Below are 21,018 nucleotides of genomic sequence, written 5' to 3'. Positions count from 1 at the left end.
TCCTATAGGGGTCGCGGAGGTTCTCGCGATCGTTCGCGGGAGCGGGTTCGCTACAGGAGCCGGACCAGATCGATTTCCCGAGACCGTTACAGGAACCGGTCGAGGTCAGACTCCCGATCTCGCCGATCTCGCAAGTATTCGCAGACAGACGATCGCCGCAGGCCAAATTCCCCTAGTAGCGTGAAATCGATCAGAGAAGCCGATTCCTGGACCCGGTCAGATCCAAAGACCAAAATTTCCGAGACTCAGCGCATTTCACATCACCAAGACCGCAGAGCTCCTCCACAAAGTGATGACCGATCACAATCTCCCATCGTTCGAAAGGAGGCAGTGTCCCAGCACAAGACCAAATACAAGGGCACGTCCTGCCACACAGTCGATAAGGTGCTCAGTCAATCTGCCGGGGCCGACTTCAGTGACGGCGGAGGCTCGGTATATTTTGAGACACCCGAAGTCGTGGTTCAAGTAGATGAGGCAGTCCAAGATCGGGATACAAAAGGGCGCACTTGACTCTCATACCTTGACACATGTTCCCTCATTTCTATCTAACCGAGACACTCAATTTAGTGCTTGCTGTCCGGTAGAAGGATGTGCCAGTGATTTTGCTTCGCCTGCAGAATTTCAAAGACCTGTAAGGGAAGCCGACCCACCCTCCGCCCCAGCAACCGCCGTCGAATGAGGGTTTTGAACGGCAGGTCTGGGCTTCTGAGGGAGGGTGGGTGGGATTCGCCCTGATGCTCCGCACAGAGGGGCATCTTTGGAAACATGGGATCGTCAATAGAGGGGATGTTCCATCATGGAACAGCACACTGTCTTCGGACGTGTGTGGGGCTATTGACAATGGCTAGGCTTCTTTCCTTTTTGATGTGAGTATACTGTTATGTTAGCAGTGTGACATACAGAAAGACTGACTTGATCAGGGTGAAGAATCAGCATCGTCATCATCGATCGTCAAAGTCGTATCCTTACTCGAGCAAAACTCTTCTCAAACGACGAAGCGCAGAAAGATACAACATCAATATGGACCATGAATGAGTGATGAAGTCAATACGACGATGCCAGCCACGAACGCGCGACAAGGCTAATACCACGGGGCATGCTTGACAACAGAATTGCCCGAGCGAATGATGCTTTCATGAGAAAGCGCAGATCATCTTATGGTGATAGCGACCACGACCACGAACGCGCGACAGACGCGCGACGGACGCGATACCATGAGCAATTAGAACATCATGCTGCCACTCACTTTAGTGAATGCCTCCATAGGGGACGAAGCACACGCTATCAGTGCGATGTCAACTACAAACGCTCCACAAGTTAGGAACCACATAAGCACCTGCTCATTAGGGCAAGTACCACTGCCGCCCAAGCCAAAGCCTTGTTAAAGAACGAAGCGCAAACCATCCAAGGACGATACAGACCAGGAACGCACGAGTCTAATGCCACAATAACGAAGCATGAGAATCTCAACTATCATGAAGATTGTATCGCGTTGCAGGGACTCTGAAGCAATAGGAGCCCCACACGGAGAGCAGGAATGTGCACTCCAGAAATTGAAGAGGAGCGACAGGTGGGACGCTCTCTTCGCATGGAATCCGAAAAACACAATCTCCACCTATTACTAGCTCAGCTAGCTACCACTGGTTTGATTTCAAATGCGCCTGGGGCAGCATTCGTCATGTCTTCCAACTTCTAGCCTCAACGAACGCGGCGAGATCGAAGAACAGAGACGGATGGCTGAAACCAATCTCAGACGACGAAGCGAGGATTACGAAAGCGTGGCATTCGAAAAGCCGTAACAACAAAGAATTGAGACATGTCTAGTTAAGTCAGCTTGGGAACGATTGTAGGATGACGTCGATACAAAGATAAGGCGCATGCCCATACCTCGGTTTCGGCCACCTCTGCTTCTCTGAAGGAACCTAAACTGATCGTAACACCTCAGTCAATAGAGGGATGACACAGAGACCGACAACGATGATTGCGAAGACGACAACGATGATTGCGAAGACGACAACGATGATTGCGAAGACGACAACGATGATTGCGAAGACGACAACGATGATTGCGAAGACGATAACGATGCTGATGAGGATGGCAACATTCAATCTCCACGTGGAATCTTTGCTACCTTTCACATATAACATCCCTCTGGACCAGCTCGTAGAATGGCAAGCGGCGTCGGACTATATGGTCAACAGCCATGGCGTCGAGTGCTTCTTGTCTGCAGAAGCAAAGAGGAAACAGCTTCGATGTTGTACTTTGTGTGCACTGATATTTGCTTCTGCAGACCTGTGAAAGGACGTCAAGTTTCGATTACATATGGATTTCGAGACGGTATTGAGGAAGTAGACGTAGGACGATGAGGGAGAGGATGAGAGTAGATAGGAGTGGAAAAAAGGAAAAGAAGGCAAAGAAGGCAAAGAAGGCAAAGAAGGCAAAGAAGTGGAAAGCGTGTATTGAGAGTCTTCATACAGGTGAACAAGGGTGTAAGGGATCGGGCAATCATCGCGAATCACATAAGTGAGTTCGCGATGATTCACCTTCCTATGAAACAGACAACTAACTCACAACATTAGATGCGGAAACAAACGAACAAGTAGTTCGGCAGGTAATTGCAGTGGACCAAGCTGGCGATGTCGAGGCAATATATTTCCGCATCAGTGATTTGCGCGTCGTCGAGAACAGTGTGGCAATTGCAGAATACTACAGTAAAGTTAACAAGGACGAGACATAAACGAAAAGATGGTAGACCAGTCAATATACCCCGCAAAAGCATCACTGGGAATGCCGTCGATGAATATATAATCGGATCGTTGCGAAAAGACAATTGTCCTGAAGTGGAGAGAGGATAGTCGTGCGGATCTGACAGCATCTGCTCAGCTTGTGAATATCCTCACGGCATATCCTCATGGCAACAATCGAAGACAAGACGTTATCATCAATCTCTCGAACCAATAATATGTGCATGGCAACACAAAGCACCCTATAGTCGAATCTATCAAGATGGGGGGCCTTCCTCAATTGCATGCGGCCAACAACCGTTATTCGGAGGCCAGCCGACTCATGCAGAAGCAGTTAGACAAGTTCGAGTGGAGCGTGGTCTCAGAAGGATATAATAGAGTAGATGGCTGGATGCCTTCATACTTGCTTGTCTCCGACTATGTTGCACGAAGCACGACGGTAGATAAGATTCGACCAGTCTTGATGGTACCTACGAGGTGAAAGGTGTTCGCAAGCGCCTTGGCCAGGCAATAGACGTCCGTTATAGATGGAGATGTTACGTTCGAGGGCGCCTCTCACGACTTCGCAGTTAAGACACTGATATCAGTCCTGATAGTAGCCTTGAAGCGGGGAGCATCTGTCAGGTATACAAACCAAAGTCAAACTAGAATCAATCCAAATAGCCATTCGAGCGTGTCTTCCGTCCACCATAGAAGAATGCGCCCTCTGATGTTTCATGGCGACAGCGAGGGAGGTCTCCCCAACCATAAGTGATCTTGTGATGTCCATCCTTGGCTAATCCGTGAATTTTGACCTGGTCACGACAGATAAATTGCTTTTGTCCAAGAGGACATAGCGATCTGGGAGGATAAGCTTTAGGACACGCACCACGAAGGCAACAACCCTGAAATAGATCCACTTCCATACAATAGGTAATAGGGAATCGTATGTTCATCACAGCAGACGTGCTGCTCGTTATTTGAATCGGTTTGGTGATCTGAACCAGATGTTAGCAAGACTGAAGTGATTAGGCGATTCCCATTTGGTACCGTCCCTTGTTTTTATGGTTCGATCATATCCAAAAGAAGCTCGCGCATTAATACTGTAAATAAGCGAAAGCTGGAAATGGAAAGTGTGATGCGAAATAAATCGATTGGCAGATTGTAACAGGGCGTGATGGGCGTTGAAGAGCTGGATAGCCGTGACGATGGGATCGGATGCGGCGGGGATAAATACCTGTCGAGTCTGTATTTAGGCGATTAGTATTTAGTAAAGCAAGCATGCACATTCATCTTTTTCTTCTGAATGTCGAACTATAAAACCATCGAAATCGAAATCGAAAACAAAATGCACGAGGCCGCTTAACCCTTTATCTGTCAACCGTACGGTACCGCCGCCTTGCGATATACCGAGCAAACGGGTTGCCTCATCACGTATTGTCGCGTATAGACGCCTCTGTAGTAGGGAGCATCACAGGCACGACCCGCAATCAGTGGATAGGTGGGAAAAGTAGATATTTGACTCTGTCGATAGGCCTCGGGTGGTAGGTGGATGATGCCTCGAACTCTTTCGGCAGCCCTGATCGATCTATCTATGCCCTACCTAGTGCCTTTCCTCATCCACGTAATCCCCGAATAGCCTCATCTATCCTACTACACCACAATATATGTTTTCTATTCTTGTCGCATTGCAATTTAGGGTCGTGTTCATTAATCTATTCGGCATACTCTGAGCGCGACCATAGCAGCCCAGGCGTCCTATACTTGCCATGTTGCAACACGCCGCTCACTGGCATTGTAACGTCGCAATGGATTTTCCATGGATCACCTGAAGTTCGCTGAGAGGAAACATATAAGAATCAAACAACGCCCGGGCAGCAGTTCTACAACTGCGACGAACATATCTCCATCAAAACGCACTTCTCAATTTCCAATGCCTCAATATCGAGCCTTCAATGGGAAGGTTTCGTGCAAGGTTGCGTGTATTGCCGGAAATATACTCACCCTCTTGGCAACACAGCGTGGCTAGATGAATCCAAATGCAGACTCAAGTTCCGACCAGACAGGAACCGTACAAGACTTATATAAGAGCGCGCAGAATTTCTTAATCACTGCAAGTCATTTTTTTAGGGAGAATAGGTTTGTGTATTGTTGATTATCATCAAGTCAGAAAAGAAACATCCCAAGAAAAAACCAACAAAAACCACCGCACACGATGCATCTCCCTACCTCACTCTACGCACTATGCATCCTAGCACTGATCCCTCAGGCCCGTGCAGACTGCAGAGATTACGAGCAACCGACCAAGTACGTAAATGGGACCCTCACCTGCAGCGATAGCCGCACGCCCACGTCTGTCGCTGCGTTCCAGGGACATCTACACCATTCGTGCAGGATGGCGTGTGAGAAGCCGCTTCCGTACGACACTGGCGAAAAGTACGACGCGCTGGTCGTCACGGCGACAGGGCATCAGAACAGGACACTCGATATGGGCGAGTGCTTCAGCGTGGTGGAGAAGATTGCGAATGAGTGCTGGATTCGAATTCCGGATTTGCAGTTTATTGTGTGGGTGTTGTCTTTTTTGTCTTCTGGTTTCGGCTTCCAGCAGATTCGAAATGAGCTCATCTCAATTCTGTCCTAAATGGAGCCTGCCTCCCAATTGCAAAGAAAAGCATTGCTGATGTCGTTCAATATAGCGCCAGAGGTGGTACATTTATTACGGACGAGGGTATCAAGTATGACGTTTTTGGTAATCGATAATAATGGGAGAAGTCTAGACATAACTTTATTGGCTGCGTTCATTGAGGACTTAGTGACGATATCGCCATACATCATGTAGGAGATAAAATGCACAGCAGCGGCAACGACGTTGCCGTGTAATTTCGTAGCCTTGAACAGCACCATGTCAGCTTAAATATGGAATTAGTGTCGGGTCAAAATCTTATTGCTCCCATCCTCTCTCAGCTTTCAGATCTGAGGTTTGATTAATCTATGTGTGTTCTTTAGGTTGTCGTCCCAGACTGTGAGCGTAGCCTAGATTACAATTGTTACTTAGTTACTTACAGCAAAGAATAATGGTGAATCTATCCTCTCATCGGCACCGTTGAAGTATGAGAAAGTAATTTCTTCGTCCCTAAGGTAGATGAGACTAAGATTGATATTATGTTCTATACTAAAAAACATCCAAAAGCGACGAGAGCAATTTCTGTTATAGGCTCTCTTGGGATGCCTCTGTAATGATGTTTCGCTTTCTTCTCCTGCTATTTGGGCTCTTGCAGTTTGTTTGAATGTTTCGCGCGCACACTACTCTACCGGGATATCTGAATGCCAGTTTTCTCCGGAAGACCAGATTGGACGAAGTTGTATCAGACAAGACGCTTGTACTTTGTCAGCGGAGCAGGTTTTTGTTGTGAGAATAGGGCTAAACTAAAATATATATGTCTACACAGGCCAACAGACTAAAGCACAGAGTGATTCATAACGATACTAAATAGAACATGATAAGTCAAATTCACAGCTTAGTCTTAGAATCGCAATCTGTGGAGAAGCAGATAAGTATATATTTTCCTCTGTCGATAGGCCTCTAGAGGTAGTTGGATCATGCCTCGATCTCTCTCGGCAGCCATCATCGATCTATCTACACCCTGACTAGTGCCTTTTCCCATACACATGATTCCCGAATAGCTTCACCAACCCTGCTACACCACAATACTCTCCTATCAATCGCGGGTGAATGAATTATAGGAGAGCCGGGATCTGAGTCGGTTAAGTCAGTCTAATATTTGGAAATCTTGATTAGCATCTCTGCTGCAGTAGCACGTTCTTCCGGTTTGAACATTGCCATTTCCTTGATCGATGTTAGATCGGAAGAGGCTACACGTTCAACTAACCGTTGAACAGTCGTTTCAGGTTGGCTCTGGTAATAGGTTTGGTTCTGTCGGAACCCCTGCGTGTCCAATGTCCACATCATTGTGACAAAGAGTGACCAAATATCTAGTTTGGTGGTGTTACTCCCGCCCTGAAACATCTCGGGGGCCATGAAAATGCGGCTACCCGCAAACGACGCAGGATCGACAATGTATTTGGCGAGCCCAAAGTCTCCTAACTGGAAAAGTATTTGGGACCGGTCGTTTGGATCAGTGACATACAGAATATTCTCTGGTTTTACGTCTCGATGAACGATTCTGTTCGATGCAATGCAATCGAGCGCTTGCAGCATTTGCGGAAGTACAATATTGGCAATGACAAAGGGTTGAAAGGATCCACACTCGATTAACGATTGTAGAGTACCTTCCTTCAGGCCCATGAAGATTTCTACCTGCGGCTCATTCCAATGTTGCGACGTAATGTAATCAACAATGTGAGGCTAGTAGAACCATCAGTGTTACGTTATCTAATAGAATGAAGAATTCTGGCTTACATGATTTAACTGAGAGAGTATTTCGATTTCACGCCTCAACAAGTTCTTCCAGTGGGCTTGCTGCTGTAACCCTTTGGGCCGTTTGATCACCTTGACGGCCATGATATTTCCCGAGTCTACATCGATAGCTTGGTGGACTGTACCAAACGCCCCTTCTCCAAGCTTATGTCCCACTGTAACATATCGCATGATTGCCGGCAGCTGGCCTGGGGTGTGTAGTCTGGTCTCCCGTTGAGACGGCAGTTCGGTTGGCGGCTCGTCCTCCGTTCGAGCCACTCGTGGATTCGTTGCAACACTACGGAGTATGATGTGATTCTGTTTAATGATGGTCGTTATTTGCATGGGATCCTGATGCCACATCAACTCGAATTGAATGAGATCGTGTCGCACGCCGCCGATCCCAATCCTCGTATTTAGGTTTGCCTGCACGAGGATTCTCCGTTGGTGGCGTTCGCGCTCGAATGGTAGAGCATCATTACCAAAGACTTGAGTTGAGCCAGTTGACGATCTATCGGATAGCATTATGAAGCCAGTATTCAAGTCGATCTCGAACGTACACTGTATACGTGATATTGCCGATCCTGCCAAGTAGATGTCGACCCCGATACCTCGCCCTAGTGTTGCCAGAGTTCCGCTCGATGATCCGGGCAGATGAAAGCCGACATCGAGACCGTATCCACCTTTCTGTTGCCTTGAAACATTGTGCAAATTTTCCGGATGGTTGATGCAAAGCATGGCTCCCTCATTTTCCGAATAGGGACATAACGAGAATATGGCAAGAGGATGAGGATCAGGGCGTGCCATGCTAGAGCAAATAGAATGGGTTAAAAAGGCTAGAGGGAAGCCAGGCCAAAGGGAAGCCAGGCCAAAGGGAAGCTAGGCCAAAGGCGAAGGAAAGGTTGCAAAGGCCAAAGGTGAAGAAACAATCCTAAGTGGGATGATTAGCTTACTGTATTCCCATCAATTGCATCAGTGACGGCGATTGGAGAGTTCAAAGGAGTGGGTGAGGGTCTGAGAGGAATGGTCGTCTCACTCTATTGCCAACATCAACTTCGAAGGAGCGGTTGATGAACGCGCCACCTTGTCCAAAAATTCCTATATCCGTGCATCATGTTGATGCCTAGAGGCAGATTTCACAGAGAGGTACGCACAGTTAATGGAAGGGTCCGTGGTACGAGAACACAAAGTGTGTGGAAGTTATTTGAGTGAATGACCAGTTAGGATCACGTGAACAAGCTTGATGTTGAGATTGCCCGTTTGGATCATAGCCGCTGTCGCTAAGCCTAAAGTGAATTTAGTAAGCCTTTTCTCCGATTTGTTGGAACAGACAATCAGGTGCGAAGGAACGTTACAGGGATCGCCCGTGCTTGCTTAGTTGTCTTTCTGGCTAGTTAGTTAGCTAGGTGGTTAGTTAACTAGGTAGTCACATACACTACCATTCACTTCATAAGCTCTATCACTCCTACACTCACAATTCTTTTAGTGACCGCACCACACAACTACAATCACTCATGGCGTTGTTTTCGGATACCCCCCGCGCAGATGGATTTATCAAGCCTCCAAGAGCTTTAGCAGCATTAGAGGAATATTCACTTCGACCTAAGTGCGAGATGCAGTGGTTCAGTAACTCTCCATCACCATATGCATTCTATTCGTTTGGTTCGACGGCTCGGTCTGCCAGTGCGATTTCTGCAAAAGAGTATCTCTGCCAGAAGCGACGAGAGGAGCTGATCCAGGAGCGCGAAGCCTCAGAAGCACGAAATCAATTCAAAGCCGAGGTTGAAGATGAGAGAAGGCGGCTTTGGAAGGCAGACCCGAGTACGAGTTGGAGAGAAATGAAGATATCGGACCTGAATATCTTCAGGGAAGAAGCCACCGAGGCCGTTCGGAAGTGCTGGGTAGAGCAGGGTATTTGGAACGAAAAGTGGAACTTGCTGTCTCTGGGACGTTGGAAGCACGAAGAACCACTTGAGCTTGACTCAGGACCAGAAACGGACTCGGAAGCAGAAATTCCACAGCTTCTTTTCGGTCCAAAGCCGCAGCCGACAAAGAAACGACCGAAAAGCGAAGATGAGAAGCGACAGATTGCAGAGCGGCGAGCCTTACGGCAACGTGAACGCGATGCGTCGCGTCCATATTATCGGTTCGTCTATCAGGTAAAAGAATGTGAACGAATCCTAGAAGAAGAGGCAGGCGCTGATGCGGCAAGGAATGATACTAAGGCGTATGAGAATGTTAAGAGTACATGGGTCAAACGAGGTCTCTGGTACGAGAAGTGGGGTACAATGCCTGGAATGTCGTGGAAGCATGAGCTGTCTTTGGACGAAATGCTCCGTGAGAGAGGCATTGAGTCTGTTCCGGCAACCCCGCTCGTGAGAAACAGCCATAAAGTCCCCATCGAAAGCAAATTTCGATACGCTCCCCTCTTCCAAGTTAACCATCGCCAGGTGCCTAGCGCCTCGAACACATCCCACCAAGACCAATCGCCCGAAGATTTGGCTCTCTGGGAATCGGTAGGAAAGATAAGCCGTTCGACGGCGGCTTCTCAACTTACGATAGGACTGTCCTGAGGCTTACTGGAGGTTACAAGGAATGGAAGGCCAGCAAGCTCTACAGAATTCCAGGGTGTAGATTACAAGAGGCAAAGCTATGCATGGAAAGACCCCAGAAGTCAAATCAGGAAAGGAGTGAGCAACTAAATACCCTAATTGATTATGATTATCCCCAATATACCAAATCATCTTTCATGCCGCACTTTTGTCTAGTGTTTGCAGTGAAGAATCCCTCAAAAATCCCTAAGATGCGTCCGGATCTCGTCCTAGTGTAGCAAGAATTCTGGTCGGATATTTGAGTAGATAGAGGATGAAAGGATTAGATAAAACTGAAATTGGAGCGAGGGTGATGAACGAAAGAAGACGAGATAGTTCTAAGACTGAGGCGAAGTGCTCCTTTTGAGGGCGCTTCAACGGCGTATCGATGGCGGCTCACAGTAGGCCAATGTACGTGGTATCCTCCCGAATACCAGCAATGAAGCGGTCTCCGGTGTATTCCTGGAACGCCTTCACGAGACCGGATATTGCGGAGAATTTGTCCATCTCGTATGTGAGTTCTGCCTTGCAGTATCGCTCCAGGAGTTCGAACGCTGGTACTTCAGACCCCCGAAGACTCCAGGTTGAAGGGTGCGATTCGGCACATGCTCTGCGTCCAGTTCTGCGGCTTCATCTAGGAGGTTCGGATTGCCAGAGCTCTTTCTCCTCTTGTCTGAAGTGCAGTAGAACTGCCGTCGCCAATGGCGACAGGTATAGCAAGTGGACTGCGAAGCATAGGCAAAGTAGGGCCTGGTAATGGAGACAACGCTCCAAAGCTCGAGACAACATCATCAAACGCGTCTTCCTCCATGGCCACTCCACGCTCGTCCTCGAAAAACATCGACTTGGCAGTTAAGTGCTGTGTCCTCGAGCTAGGGAAGGGTTCTTGTAGTACCCATCCCCGCCTACTAAGCCCACTCCTATCGACTTCAGCCTTGAAATCGCTCCGACGCGATACAGTAGAGCGAACGCCAAATGGCGCGGATCCGAGCACCACGACTTCTAGAGGACGTAGTGCGCTCTCCAGGAAGCCTGCACTGTCGTCGTGGGCACGGCAATGACGCAGCATATGTATGCTTCAGCCTCGTCAGGATTTTGTACGCGTGACTGTCGAATCGTGCTACAACATGTGGTTTGCGTTTAGGTCGTGTCTTTTTGAATTGCAGTTCTTTCGTGTTTCTTCACTTCGTTGAATATTGATTGTATTCTTGTCAAAGAAAGGTAATATGAGAAAGGGAGATGAACATGGCCAAACATCAAGTGTAGATGCATTCAAACCATGCCCGTATCACGATAGCAATACGAATACACCTTTAAGCTTCCGCTCATCGAGGGAGGTCATCAATGGGAAGGTTTCGTGCTATGCATTTCCGTGGTCATGCGGCGGCCAGGTAGGAGAGATCCTATTGGCCATCGCCGAGCAATATACGGGCACCAGTCAGCTTTCACCCCAATCACGTGCCTATCGATCAGCCTCATGTGACAGCACCAAGCTCACAGCAATCACGGTTGTTTTGTTATTTTACTTTTGCCATGATCTAAAAAAGGAACATCTTTCTAACCGTCGATTTCTGAATATGAGTCGATCAGCTTGCATCTAGTTAGCAAAAGCGTTGCATCTGCATTCAACGCTACAAGGATTTGTCGAAGGTCTCATTTCACACAGAGGCACGGTGATCACAACTATGAATCTGATTATATGCGAGAATCAGAATTGATGGTCTTCGTGTGCTTAGACTTTGAATGATTCCATGTTGTTCTATGGACATCGCAAAATCGCAATACAATCTTATCATGGTTGGCCTGAGCGTTGGAAGGATTGTACCTCTCGCACTTTTGGTCCTAGTTAGGGCACACAGATGCGCCTACCAGGCACCCACAATATACAAAGCTATCTTACCCCAGATTGTGAGCTCACGAGTACTGCGTAGGTCAAGTCAACTTCAATCCAAATCCCCAATGTTTTCATCATTGCGACAATCTCTTCGCCTCACCGGATTCGCACAAAAGGCCTCGCCTCTAAGTCGACAAGCATCGACATGGCAGACATTGGGAGCCAATGAATCGCAAACGATCACACTCCCGGACGATCGCACGTTAGGGTTTGCGACCTACGGACCAGAAGATGGAGATCCTGTGTTCTACTTCCACGGACTTCCAGGATCGCGCATCGATGCTCGGCGCCTAGAGGGTCTGGACGAGAGCAAGACGCTAAGGTTCATCGGAATCGATAGACCAGGCATAGGTCTTTCGACTCCGAAAGAGGGACGCACATTGATGGACTGGCCTTCAGACGTCACAAGTCTGGCCGAACATCTCGGAATCGATCAGTTCAAAGTCATCGGTGAGAGCGGCGGCGGGCCGTATGCTCTGTCTTGTGCCCGCGCTCTCTCTAAAGACAGATTGAAGGCGACGGGAGTGCTTTATGGCGGCGCACCTCTGGAAGCTGGACGAACGGGAATGAATTGGTCGCAGGCTATCGGGTGGTACATTGCACCCAGGTCCAGATGGCTTCTGCGAACGCTGTCCCAGCCGTACTTTGGCAAAGCTGCCCAGGACCCTGATCCAAAAGCCATGGAAGACTTGATACGCAGAGTCTTTTTCAGGGGCCTACGAGAAGATGAGCTTGAGCTCCTCGAAAAGCCACAGAGCATGAAGGACAGTGTGGAAGCGCTGAAAGAGGCCTTTCGACAGGGTACAGATGGGTATGCGCATGATACTCAGATCCTTGGTCACTCGTGGGATTTCAAATTAGAAGATATCGATGCCAAGAATGTCTTCCTATGGTACGGAGAGGATGACGACCTTGCGCCTGTTCATATGGCTCGGTACTTGCATGAGCGCCTCAAAGGGAGTGTACTGAAGACTTGGAAGGGCGAGACTCATTATACGTTAGCAGATGAGGAACGTCAGGGGAAAACTATCATCAGGATGCTGGCAGAGGCGGAATAATCGGAACCGGAATAATCGGAACCAACGTGACGTGTATGAACAGACTTGTACGAGTACGATGTATGTAAGAATAGTAGTTATACATAGAAAATGGAACTTCGCCTTTTGGACGCGTGTGTGTGTGGATACTGTGTATGGCTGGCATATGGGGTCTTCGCGCACGTGTGCCTATTCCACTAGGCTCTATCGGCTTCAGAACAAAGCTTGACCACGTCCAACCCTGCGCTGGGGAATTTTTCACGACAACCGGTTTTTTTTGAATCTTTGCAAGGTAAACATTCACACCACCACCACCATCATCATCATCATCATCTACAAACGCTTTCTAAAACGTCCGTGCCAGCCCTTGTACGTGATCTCCACGCCCTTTCGGCTGTCGGCTCTTCTTTCTTTGATTCGCCAACTCCTGGCTGCTCATCCATGCTTTTTGCGACCTGATCACAAGCACACGTCTCCCCCGGCCAAACAACTCCTTGCTTGCGCCCATCTCTCCTGATTCAATATGCCTGGCGTCAATCATCATTGGTCACGATCATAGCGTATCCCAAGAACATGGTCAATTTACCGTCTGTGTAAACTTTACTGTCGTTTGCTTGGACGCTTCTAGCCAGGTTTCACGATTCATCCAAGGAGCCGTGACCTCATCAGCCAAGCTGCAACACAGCCATCGAATCAGATGGCGTCGTAATGTACTACTTGTGAAGCATTTGCGTATGCATCGCAGACGGGAAGAAAACAGGACCAGAAGCTTTGGCCAGCACATCAGTCACAGTCAACCCTGCCTTGTGCTCCAAGAGACCCCACTACGTGGCTCAGATTGGGACTGACGTAGTGGTCTGGACAAAGAATTCAAATAGGGCTGGCAGATCCACTATCAAACGCTCTTCCAACCGTGCTTAATTACTTGTTCGCCCATTCGTTTGTTGTAACAGCCATTTGCGCCTCTCCATAGTTGCTACCATAAGTCGACCTAACAGCACCAAAGCTGTAAGACATACCAATACTCTCAACACAGCACCCGGACCTATACACCACCGATCAAGATGATCATCTCCCGGGTACTATCGATTTTCCTTCGCTTTGCGGAATTTGTCTGTGCAGCCGTCGTCCTGGGCCTCACTGCCTATTTCCTTGACAAGCATGAGCATGGATCTGGCGGTCCGTTCGGACGCTTGATCTATTCGATCATCATTGCATCCATATCGGTCCTGTTCTCTCTCTTCTGGCTGATCCCCACCGTGAGCAGCATGCTGCACTACCCCTTCGACTTCATTATGTCGGCTGCATGGTTCGCAGTTTTCGGAGTAAGTCCCATTCTGCAACATTTCCGTGTCAACATCATGTTTACTGACCATGTCTAGATTCTCGTCAACTACCTTGATGGATCTTGTGGTGGAACTTTCGAATGGTCTGGAATACGGTTTCGAAACAACTTTTGTGGTCAATGGAAAGCAATGCAGGCTTTTAGCTTCCTCTCCGCCATCTTCTGGTTTGTGTCGTTCTTGCTGGTAAGTGCACATCGCATTCCGTCACATTTTGTCAACAAAAGCAAAGTTTCTGACCATTCAGCAGGGCGTGTGGGTTTACCATAAAGTGCGCCGTGACCCTGTTGCAGTCGACGGCCGCCGGTAAGCCAATCCGATTCCCAATCCCAATCTTGTTCTAAGACGACTGACTTGCATCCCTTTTTAGTCGCAGCCGCTGGCACCGCTCCCGTGTCTGATACCTGCATGTCATGACACGTTCTTGGACGCCAACAAGCACACCGAAATAACGCTCGTCTACCCCCGTCTCACCCAGGACCTCGCCTGTAATGTCCGTCCCTACGACACGAAAACTCTATGAAACGAAAAACTACAGGGGTACTTACACTTCAAACACAAAAATCTTTACGCTCTCGCCGATATCTGCTTCTCCAGTAATGGGTATGGTAGTATGAGTACTTGCAAGCACCTAAGAACTCCTGGAGTAGAAAATTACACGCATCTTCCTGCCATCTTAGCAGACCGAATGGACAGCTCACCCCGCTCGGTACTTCCGCGTTACTTGAGACCGGGAATGGCTCGCGTTAGATAATCCAAGCATGTTATGTATTGCAATTTATCCTCTGTCATCAATTTTGTGCGTTCTGTGGCTGTGATGCTTGTGGCTGTGCTTCATGATGCTACGAGGTAGCGCACAGCATGACTTCTTCCTGTTCAACGCTTGGCCTTCTGGTGGCACGATTGTTTCCTCTCCTATCAAAGCTTATAGTCGACATCCATACCTCAACAATCTAACCTCCCTAACAGGAAATTCTCAAAATATCAAATTATGGATAGCTTCTTTCCTTCGAGACTTGACCAGGGGAGGGACTGCATACGCAATGCAAGAGCGACAGGCCAAAGCACCTTCCCAGTGGGCCCATTCCCAGCCATCAAGTCAAGAATGCATTGTAAGCCTTGTATCCTACTCGTACGGAAATTGAAGACTCGCCTTGCGGAAGTTGCTCAATTGTTGGGGTGGTGCGTCACCTGCAGTCTGTAATGGATTAGATATGACTACTTTACTTACTTGTTGATCAGCTTCTAGCTGCTGCTTCGGCCAAAGCTTGGTCCTCTCAAACCATAGTTCGGTGATGTCTCTTACTTACATTTATTAGAGCAGGCTAGGACTTTACTCTGCCCTACGTATATATATAGGTAGTAATGCGTGAAAGCATAGTGCGTAGCCTGGGCGCTACACACGAGCAAAGAAGTCGCAGTGTGCTCTGTAAATGGGAGCGCACGAATAAGCCGTGGTCGCCTCAGCCTGGTCGCAGTCTCCACCTCAGCCTGGTCGAGGTATCTCGCCAGGCTGAGCGGAGCTGCCCTGCCCTGCGCTGCATCGCTTGCGCGCCAGCCATGTACCGGGAGTCGTGAGCTAGAAGCCAGCAGTCGTGTGCTGCGAGAGCTGTGTGCTGTAAGCCTAGCGGGATGCCAGTGAGGCGTTGAATCGAGGACCCGCTGTACGTGGCGTGTCGCCTATTTCGCTTGACACGACGGTTTATATCTCAAAACATGTGTGGATCTGCAAAGATTAGTGTCCCAGCTCTCACTCTTGCTGCGAGGATGATACTCTCACCCATCAAGACCTTCTGCCCACACGCTACCGCGCACATACAGATAGACTTGTTAAATTCATAACCTCTTTGTCCCTATTATCGGCGGCCTTCACGGCAATTTTACCACTTTAGTTGTTTCAAAGTTGTTACGTTGTAATCGCCATGTCTACTTCGCCTCTAGTCCACGAAACTTCAGGCCGCACAGACCTGGCCAGCGCCTTTCGTGCGTGCTGGGTCGCCAGCACTGCGGACAACAACCTCACACTCCATGGCTTTCGTCGCTTCAAGACTACGCAATTGCTCAACTTGCGGCTCCTCGAGAACGAGATCGCCCACATGGATCGTACAGTATATCAAGCTGGTCTCAGCCTTGGTCTGAGTCCGTCACCAATCGACCGACTTGGCCTTGCGCACAGCAAGAGAGACGCCAATGTTCCAAAGGTCGACGACATGATCACCCGAGATTTCATTCTGAAGCTACGTGACCTCATCAAACAGTACAGTGTGTGCTAGTAGCTCTGCTCTTAGTCCTTGCGCTGACAGATACCATGCATACAGACGAAGCACTCGCTGCCTTCAACAACGTCATGACCATGGAGACGTTTTCGCTTCTCGATGACGAGCAACAGGCTAGCCTGCGGGATGATCTTAGTCTGTACGAAGCGCAAAAGACTAGACTGCTTAGAGTGGACCTAGGGACTCGATTGCGGACCGACCCGTTCCAGCGCTGGCTCCACAAGTACTTGAGGGCCTTCCGCTACTGGAAACTGTCGCGAAAGGCCAAGAACAACAGCGAAGGCCTTGGTTCGATAGCTGGTAAACAGCAGCAGTGGACTTACCAGAACACGATACTGCTGGCCGAGGTCATCGGACGTGTGACGACTGCAGCGCTGACGGCGGTCTTCATTATTGCACCGTTGGCCATCATGTCGAACGAGTCGTCAAAGAAAGTACAGCTCGTCGTCGTTTCGGTGTGTATCATCATCTTGTCTTTCCTCGTATCGCTCTTCCTGAAGGTGTCGAGCTTCGAGATGATGGCGGTGTCTGCTGGGTACGCTGCTGTTCTTTCGGTATTCGTTTCCAATGTCCCGGCAAGCGCGGAGTGATGGTTACAGGGTTTGAATCGCCGCGCTGGGGTAGATTAATCTAGCTAGATACAGAGCTTAGCGATAGAAGCAAAACTGAAGGAAGTATTACGCCCATCTAAGTCATCGAGTATTCAACCCACTGCCTCGCCAGCGCCCTGCCAGGCTGATCACGACCTTCGGTGCACTCTACCCTTTGCTTTTGTGTGGCAACTAGGCTACGCGCTATAATATTGCGCATTACTAGCTATACATGTATGTAGGGTAGAGTAAAGTTATTGTACAGCCTGCTCTAATAACTGCAAGCAAGATATCTGCTAAGCTGCAGGATGATAGGCAAACGACTGACGAACGAGCCGACTCCGCCCCACTGCCAGTCCGCGCTTATAGCTGTGCCCCGACAGCACCAGCCGCACCACTCACGATTTGTGCACCATGTCAACATGTAGGCGACAGGCTGCAGCGTCGGCCACAAGGCTGAGGCTGAGCGACAACAGCTTATCAACAGCGCTGCTGCTGCGAAACTGTGATTACTCCTTTCCCTTCGCAAGCGTCGACTGCCCACGCTCGTTCGTCCATTTCTCCTCTATCCTAAATGCCACGCCGGCTACGCCGCGAAGACTACACCGTAGGATGGGTGTGTGCGCTGCATATCGAACTGGCAGCGGCCCGGGCGATGCTCGACGAGGAGCACGAATATGCCGCCCTCGAAACCAGCGATAGCGAGGACAACGTATACTGCTTCGGATCGGTCGCTGGCCACAACGTTGTGATCGGGTGCCTACCAGCAGGCCGCATTGGAACTAACTCAGCCGCAACTGTGGCAACACAGATGTGTGCAGCGTTCAAGGGCATCCGGTTCGGCCTGATGGTGGGCATCGGCGGAGGCGTTCCCAGCGCAGAGGCAGACATCCGACTTGGCGATGTGGTGGTGAGCCAGCCGGAGTGGAGGTTCGGTGGAGTGGTTCAGTATGATTTTGGGAGAAGGACGCCGAGTGGGCTGGAGCGGATTGGGTCACTGAACGCACCACCTCAGATATTGCTCAGCGCTGTGACCGGCATTCGGGCGAACAAAACGTTGGGCAGGAGTACGCTGTCAGACTACCTATCAGAACTCGAACGCTACCCCGATTTCCAGCGGCTTAAAGCAGGGCCCGATCTTCTGTTCAAAGCGGCCTACAACCACGTACGCGGTGACACGTGCGACCAGTGTAGCGTCGAAGCTCGGCAGCCACGACAAGAACGCGAGAGCGGAGCAGAGGTGACGGTACACTACGGCACAATCGCGTCTGGCAATCAGGTGATGAAGGACGCTGCTGAGAGGGACAGAGTCAGTGCAGAGCTTGGTGGGGTTTTGTGCTTTGAGATGGAGGCAGCGGGGCTGATGAATAGCTTCCCGTGTCTCGTCATCCGCGGCATTTCCGACTACGCCGACTCACACAAGAACTATAAGTGGCAGGAGTATGCGTCAGGGACGGCAGCAGCGTATGCGAAGGAGCTGCTGTCGGCGATACCGCCACCAACGGTGATGAAGGGAAGCCGTGTAGTGGATGCCATGCGCAACGGGGATAGTTAGTTTATCAACGGTGTTGCTATTGAAGATAACTTCGAATTGACGTGGTGCTAGAACGTTGCCTGCCGCCAGCATCTCCTGATCAAGCTCCCAACAAGCGCACAAAGACTAGCAGATCTGGTAGCCCGCAAAGTAGTTCTGCAATGTAAGTCGAGCATGCTTTTAGAAGACAGTTCACCACTTCAGCTCCGCTGACGATAACAGGCAGCGAACTGGTACGTACATCTCTCGTGCTGAGATGCGAACGCGACTTGTTCTGACTATGCTAGTTCCTATTCACCCTCAGGAAGCCTCACAACCATCACGAACATTGCTGAATGCTGAACAGAGGCAGAATCTTCTAGAATCTCTGAGATTTGACCAGATCGATGCGCGCCAGATGACCATCAAGACCGCCCACGCCAAGACGTGCCAATGGCTCCTGAAATGCAAGGAATACGTCAGCTGGCTCGATACAACTAAGCTAGAAGAACACCACGGCTTCTTGTGGATCAAGGGCAAGGCCGGGACGGGCAAGTCGACGCTAATGAAGTATGCGCTGGTCAATGCTCGCAAGATTATGAAGGACCACATTGTGCTCTCTTTCTTCTTCAACGCGCGCGGCGAGGAGATAGAGAAGTCGACAACCGGAACATACCGGTCGCTGCTGCTGCAGCTGCTCGAGCATCTGCCGGCGCTTCACAGCGTCTTCGACTCGCTTGGGCTTTCAACATCGAAGCTCACCGCAGATCACCAGTGGAATATTGAGACGCTGAAGATGCTGCTGGAGGAAGCCATCCAGAGCTTGGAAAACTCATCTGCTGTGTGCTTCATCGATGCGCTTGATGAGTGTGAAGAGGAGCAGGTTCGGGACATGATCCAGTTCTTCGAGCGCATCGTCGAACTCGCAGTGTCGAACGGTATCCGCTTCCAGGTGTGCTTCTCGAGCAGGCACTACCCGCACGTCACGATCCGGCACGGGCTGGAGCTGGTGTTAGAGGGACAAAAGGGACACTCACAGGACATCAGCAACTACGTGGAGACGGAGCTGAAGATCGGGAAGAGCAAGATCGAACAGCAGGTCCGAGTAGAGCTTCAAGAGAAGGCGTCGGGGATTTTCATGTGGGTTGTACTTGTCGTAGGCATCCTCAATAAAGAGTCCGATCGCGGCAAGGTGCACACGCTCCGACAGAAATTACGGGAGATCCCCGGCGACTTGCACAAGCTGTTCCGCAACATCCTGACGCGGGACTCACACGACAAAGCCGAGCTGGTGCTGTGCATCCAATGGGTACTTTTCGCGAAGCAGCCGTTGAGTCCAGAACAGCTGTACCATGCCATTTACGCGGGCACTGATCCTGAGGCGATAGCAAAATGGGATCCTGAAGAGATCTCAAAGGATGTCATCGAAAGGTTCCTTCTCAACTCTTCTAAAGGTCTCGCTGAGGTCATAGAGTCCAAGGTGCAGAGGGTCCAGTTCATACACGAGTCAGTTAGGGACTTTTTGCTGAAAGAGAATGGCCTCGGCAAGGTCTGGCCCGAGTATGGGAGCAATTTCCATGGCCAGAGTCATGAACGGCTCAAGCAGTGCTGCCTCGACTACATCAGCATCGACGTTGCCACGCCTCTGCAGATTCCCGATCGGCTTCCAAAAGCGTCTTTGCCGCAGGCAGTCGACTTACGTGAATCAGCAACAGAAATGTTTCCTTTTTTTGAGTACGCCGTCCACAACGTGCTGTATCACGCAGACACAGCAGAAGGCGGAGGCATGTCGCAGGCAGACTTTCTCGACAGTTTCCCGCTTATTCGATGGGTCAAGCTCGACAACGTTTTCGAGAAGCACGAGGTGCGCAGACACACGGAGCGCGTCAGCCTGCTGTATCTGCTGGCTGAGCTGGATATGGCAAACCTTATTAGAGTCCTCGGTTCAGCTAGCTGCTGCATGGACGTTGAGGCAGAGCGCTACGGCAGTCCTCTTTTTGCTGCAGCAGCTACGAGCAGCGAGAAGGCTGTGGTAGCGTTTTTGGAGGCTATCGAGGTGCCGCAAGCCGACAGCAACCCTGTCGCGGCAGAAGGTGAACAACAGTCTACGCGCAAGTCGGGTCAGCGCACTGCAAGACGTGACTTCAAGTACTCGAAGGCAAAAGATTATCTCCTGAATGCGGCAGAGCTAGGGCACGACGGGATTCTTGCGCTTTTGATCAGATTGGGGAGATTCAGGCTTGATTCGAAAGATTCGAGAGATAGGACCGTGCTGTGGTGGGCTTCTAAGAATGGCTGTGAGACGTCAGTGAGGCTGTTGCTTACGGCAGACCCTGCCATGGTCCACAGCAAGAGTAAGGACGGCAAGACTCCGTTGTCTGTAGCAATCGAACAGGGTCACCAAGAGGTGATTGAAGTGCTTCTGGAAGGGAATAGCGACATCGATGCGAGTGCACGCCACGGTAACGCACTGTATACAGCTTCAGCTAGTGGCAGCAAAGAGATAGCAATACTGCTGCTTGACAAAGGCGCCAACGTCAACGCGCAGGGTGGACACTACGGCAACGCACTGCAGGCGGCTTTAGCTAAAGGCTGTAAAGACATCGCGATGCTACTACTCGACAAGGGCTCCGA

General features: G+C 49.9%; 10 protein-coding genes across 10 annotated transcripts in view; 7 read left to right on the top strand and 3 right to left on the bottom strand.

Moving 5' to 3' along the window:
- The window catches only part of BU24DRAFT_41887 (uncharacterized protein), a 1,005-nt gene extending 678 nt beyond the window's left edge, over positions 1–327 (top strand). Inside the window, exon 2 of the mRNA XM_033527074.1 lies at positions 9–327. Within this exon, the coding sequence (XP_033390624.1) occupies positions 9–184 (176 nt within the window). The 3' untranslated portion in view covers positions 185–327. The remainder of the gene's footprint in view (positions 1–8) is intronic.
- Positions 328–3,212: 2,885 nt separating this feature from the next.
- On the bottom strand, positions 3,213–3,831 carry BU24DRAFT_41871 (uncharacterized protein). The gene is made up of 2 exons (XM_033527039.1): positions 3,774–3,831; positions 3,213–3,721 (listed from the first exon to the last, which is right to left on the bottom strand). The coding sequence occupies exon 2, from the start codon at positions 3,677–3,679 to the stop codon at positions 3,395–3,397; it is 285 nt and encodes a 94-aa protein (XP_033390623.1). The 5' UTR covers positions 3,680–3,721; positions 3,774–3,831; the 3' UTR covers positions 3,213–3,394.
- Positions 3,832–4,938: 1,107 nt separating this feature from the next.
- Positions 4,939–5,364, top strand: BU24DRAFT_458154 (uncharacterized protein; the record flags this gene model as incomplete). The annotated part of the gene is made up of 1 exon (XM_033531599.1): positions 4,939–5,364. The coding sequence occupies one exon, from the start codon at positions 4,939–4,941 to the stop codon at positions 5,362–5,364; it is 426 nt and encodes a 141-aa protein (XP_033390622.1).
- Positions 5,365–5,690: 326 nt separating this feature from the next.
- BU24DRAFT_405162 (kinase-like protein) lies at positions 5,691–7,947 on the bottom strand (the record flags this gene model as incomplete). Its single annotated transcript, XM_033525688.1, has 4 exons — positions 5,691–5,756; positions 5,787–5,871; positions 6,614–7,089; positions 7,144–7,947. 4 exons carry the CDS (start codon positions 7,945–7,947, stop codon positions 5,691–5,693), a joined length of 1,431 nt encoding a protein of 476 aa, XP_033390621.1.
- A 641-nt stretch (positions 7,948–8,588) lies between these two features.
- BU24DRAFT_417926 (uncharacterized protein) lies at positions 8,589–9,889 on the top strand. The gene has a single exon (XM_033526851.1). The coding sequence runs from the start codon at positions 8,655–8,657 to the stop codon at positions 9,711–9,713; it is 1,059 nt and encodes a 352-aa protein (XP_033390620.1). The 5' UTR covers positions 8,589–8,654; the 3' UTR covers positions 9,714–9,889.
- A 150-nt stretch (positions 9,890–10,039) lies between these two features.
- On the bottom strand, positions 10,040–11,110 carry BU24DRAFT_41770 (uncharacterized protein). Its single transcript, XM_033526786.1, has one exon. The coding sequence runs from the start codon at positions 10,798–10,800 to the stop codon at positions 10,366–10,368; it is 435 nt and encodes a 144-aa protein (XP_033390619.1). The 5' UTR covers positions 10,801–11,110; the 3' UTR covers positions 10,040–10,365.
- Positions 11,111–11,430: 320 nt separating this feature from the next.
- On the top strand, positions 11,431–12,784 carry BU24DRAFT_417924 (alpha/beta-hydrolase). The gene has a single exon (XM_033526850.1). It carries the CDS (start codon positions 11,493–11,495, stop codon positions 12,681–12,683), a length of 1,191 nt encoding a protein of 396 aa, XP_033390618.1. The 5' UTR covers positions 11,431–11,492; the 3' UTR covers positions 12,684–12,784.
- Positions 12,785–13,540: 756 nt separating this feature from the next.
- Positions 13,541–14,624, top strand: BU24DRAFT_41508 (uncharacterized protein). The gene is made up of 4 exons (XM_033526266.1): positions 13,541–13,987; positions 14,045–14,191; positions 14,256–14,311; positions 14,376–14,624. The coding sequence occupies exons 1-4, from the start codon at positions 13,727–13,729 to the stop codon at positions 14,404–14,406; spliced, it is 495 nt and encodes a 164-aa protein (XP_033390617.1). The 5' UTR covers positions 13,541–13,726; the 3' UTR covers positions 14,407–14,624.
- Positions 14,625–15,927: 1,303 nt separating this feature from the next.
- On the top strand, positions 15,928–16,871 carry BU24DRAFT_337702 (uncharacterized protein; the record flags this gene model as incomplete). Its single annotated transcript, XM_033523098.1, has 3 exons — positions 15,928–15,999; positions 16,054–16,246; positions 16,294–16,871. 3 exons carry the CDS (start codon positions 15,928–15,930, stop codon positions 16,869–16,871), a joined length of 843 nt encoding a protein of 280 aa, XP_033390616.1.
- Positions 16,872–17,445: 574 nt separating this feature from the next.
- The window catches only part of BU24DRAFT_405156 (uncharacterized protein), a gene marked incomplete at both ends in the record, with an annotated part of 4,447 nt that continues 874 nt past the window's right edge, over positions 17,446–21,018 (top strand). The window contains 4 exons of the mRNA XM_033525687.1: positions 17,446–18,421; positions 18,478–18,568; positions 18,628–18,638; positions 18,693–20,978. Coding sequence (XP_033390615.1) covers positions 17,446–18,421; positions 18,478–18,568; positions 18,628–18,638; positions 18,693–20,978 — 3,364 coding nt within the window. The remainder of the gene's footprint in view (positions 18,422–18,477; positions 18,569–18,627; positions 18,639–18,692; positions 20,979–21,018) is intronic.

The sequence above is a fragment of the Aaosphaeria arxii genome (genome assembly GCF_010015735.1).
Source record: "Aaosphaeria arxii CBS 175.79 unplaced genomic scaffold BU24scaffold_1, whole genome shotgun sequence".
Classification (NCBI taxonomy): domain Eukaryota; kingdom Fungi; phylum Ascomycota; class Dothideomycetes; order Pleosporales; genus Aaosphaeria; species Aaosphaeria arxii.
The sequence above is the reverse complement of the archived record's forward strand: the minus strand, read 5'-3'. Positions and strand labels throughout refer to the sequence as shown.